This window comes from Corylus avellana, chromosome 2, assembly GCF_965113065.1.
Source record: "Corylus avellana chromosome 2, dhCorAvel1.hap1.2, whole genome shotgun sequence".
Classification (NCBI taxonomy): Eukaryota; Viridiplantae; Streptophyta; class Magnoliopsida; order Fagales; family Betulaceae; genus Corylus; species Corylus avellana.
The window spans coordinates 9,082,976-9,085,512 of record NC_142491.1 but is presented as its reverse complement, the minus strand read 5'-3'; the positions used below and the strand labels follow the sequence as shown (position 1 = coordinate 9,085,512).

Genomic DNA, 2,537 nt, shown 5'->3' with positions numbered 1-2,537 from the left:
AATTTTGTTCTTCCTAATTATGTTGACCATTGATTTTTTTTTTTTTTTTTAAGAGAATCTTTTATATTCAATCTTTGAAAAAAAATCAAGAGCATAAGGCTCTTATAAATCATAGCTATGAGATTACAACATTATAGAGATAAATATAAAAACTTTACAATCAAGTCATATTTATGACTTTAATTTTCGTTAACCAATGTCCAAACTAATAGATCTGCTCAAAGTATATTTAATTTAATACATAAATAGTCCATATTTTCAACTTTTATTTTCTTGGTCACATGAGTAAAACTCTGACACCGAAACTAATCTTTCTCCACACAAAGACCAGGATAAAAACTCTCACACCGAGACTAATCTTCCTCCTCACAAAGACCAGGATAAAAACTTGACTGATTTTTAATATCCTATCATTCACATTGTTGCTTATATAAGATTTTTGGCCCGAGGACAAACTTCAACGTGAAGCTGTATATGAAGACCAATGTCGAGCTCTAGCTTTTGTTATAAAGAATGAATACGACGACGCGCACACCCCCCGGCATTCTGCGGGAAATGGCGTCAGTACGCATGTGTATGTACAAATTTTACAGTTCTACTGATCGACGTGTATGGGGAAGAAGAATTCAGTCTAAAAAGTTGGTTTTCAGGCTCTCGGTTTTTTTTCTCCGACAATTGTCGAGCACCATTTTAGCGGAGGCTCTGAACGGACACGTGGAGCTGACGAAGCCGTCCACCAGGTGGAGGTACGTCTTGAGCTCGTGACACGTGGCTACGTTGAAGCCGTTGAGGTACGGGGAGTCTTTGCTGCTCAGCCGTAGCTCCCTCCCTACCTCGGCGTACACCCACTGAGTGTCCTCCACGCGCTTCTGGATCCAGCTGGGGAGTCCAGCGGCCACGTCGACATCGCGTCTGCACGACACGTCATCATCGATCACGAAACCGGGTACTTTTGTTATAAGGTCGTCCGAGTTTACGATGCGCAGGACTTTGGTGCCTTGCTTTTCTACCTGCAGCCTGAAGCTCCGGTTCCCGACTCTCGGCCCGCCGAAGGAGATGACGGTGACGAGCGGCGCGCGCTTGAACGTCTTCTTGATGTCGTACGCGGTGAGCGTCGCCAGCGCCGCGCCGAGGCTGTGCCCGGTGATGGTCAAGCTCAGCGGCTCGTCGCCGTAGGATTGGAGGATCCTGGAGATTTCTTCACGTACCATGTGTTGGAGGCTCGGCGAGGCAGCGGTTCCTGACGTGTACAGGCTCAGGAACCCGCTCTCCACCATGGGTGCGCACCCGACCGAGCTCTGATTGGGAAGGTGGGTCAGGGTGGCTCGGAGATTCTCGAGCCACTCCAAGCATGTGGCAGTGCCTCTGTAAGCAATCACCACATCTCGGCGTCCAAGTCTAGCGATTTCGTCTTTGTCTTGACAGACTGCCACGTAGCCTATCCAGCTCGACTGGGTGGCGACCCAGCTGGGTGCCTTTTCGATCCAACGTGGCAGCTGGATACCCGACGTTGCACGTAGATTTTTTGTCAAACGGTAACCGGTCTCAGGAATCCCAGCTCGCTCGAAAAACGAGCTTCTGGTGAAGAGGGAGTTTGCGTATGAAGGGGAGGAGGGGTCGAAGTCAAACGACTTGTAGGTAGCATCGACGAACTGACCGTACCGGAGAATCTCCCGGCGAAGATTGTCATCGAGGGGGTCGAGCAAGCCCTCCCAGTTGCTAATACCTTGGTATTCCCGCCATTTCTTGCCGAGCTTCGCCGGGGCGGGCATGAACCGGTAAGGGGAGGTTCCGGTTCCGGTGGCGGTGGAGTTGTCAATGGGGTCTAGTAAACGCTCCAAGTTTTTGACAGTTGTCTTGTTGTTGAGGGTTGGTGGTTGAGGAGTGACGGTGGCGGTGGAGCAGCGGACGGGAACGTGAGGGAGGTGTGTGCATGGGCGTAGAACCGGTGTAAATGATGAGAGCCTCATTGTAGCGGAACAAGAGGGATGGGTAGCTAAATAGCTGTTTAACACTTGGCAGGATTTAGAGGCTTTTTTTTTTGTGTGTGTGTCAGAGGACTGGGTGGCTTTTATAAGTAGAAAAAGTACACAGTGTGTGTGTGAGAGAAAAAGATAGAGAGAGAGAGAGAGAGCTTTTAATTGTGACTGAAATCCATTAAAAAAAAAAAAAAAGAAGTTACTTTTTAGCTAATTTGGTTAGGTCTGTTAGTAAAAAAAATCACCATGACTGTCATTTATCCCAAATGTGAAAATATGTTTGAAAGGGTTTGGATTAGGCATACCAATTTGCTGAAAGTGCTCACTCATGCTTCTCACTGCTCCAAATTTGACAAAAGAAAATTAAAATAATTTAAAAATAAAAAAGTAAAAGTAAATAGTTAAAATATTTTGACATAAGTATTTTAGAATAAATTTGATGACCGAGTTCTTTTACAAAAGACTATTACAGAACTCAAAAAAAAAAAAAAAAAAAACCCAAATTTGGAAAAACTTTACCTAATGGGAAGCGAGTGGTATATATAAGACTTTGATACG

General features: G+C 45.5%; 1 protein-coding gene across 1 annotated transcript; it reads right to left on the bottom strand.

The window, feature by feature from the left end:
• Window positions 1–626: 626 nt before the first annotated feature.
• On the bottom strand, window positions 627–1,970 carry LOC132172601 (phospholipase A(1) DAD1, chloroplastic-like). Its single transcript, XM_059584127.2, has one exon. The coding sequence runs from the start codon at window positions 1,968–1,970 to the stop codon at window positions 627–629; it is 1,344 nt and encodes a 447-aa protein (XP_059440110.2).
• Between the last annotated feature and the right edge of the window lie 567 nt (window positions 1,971–2,537).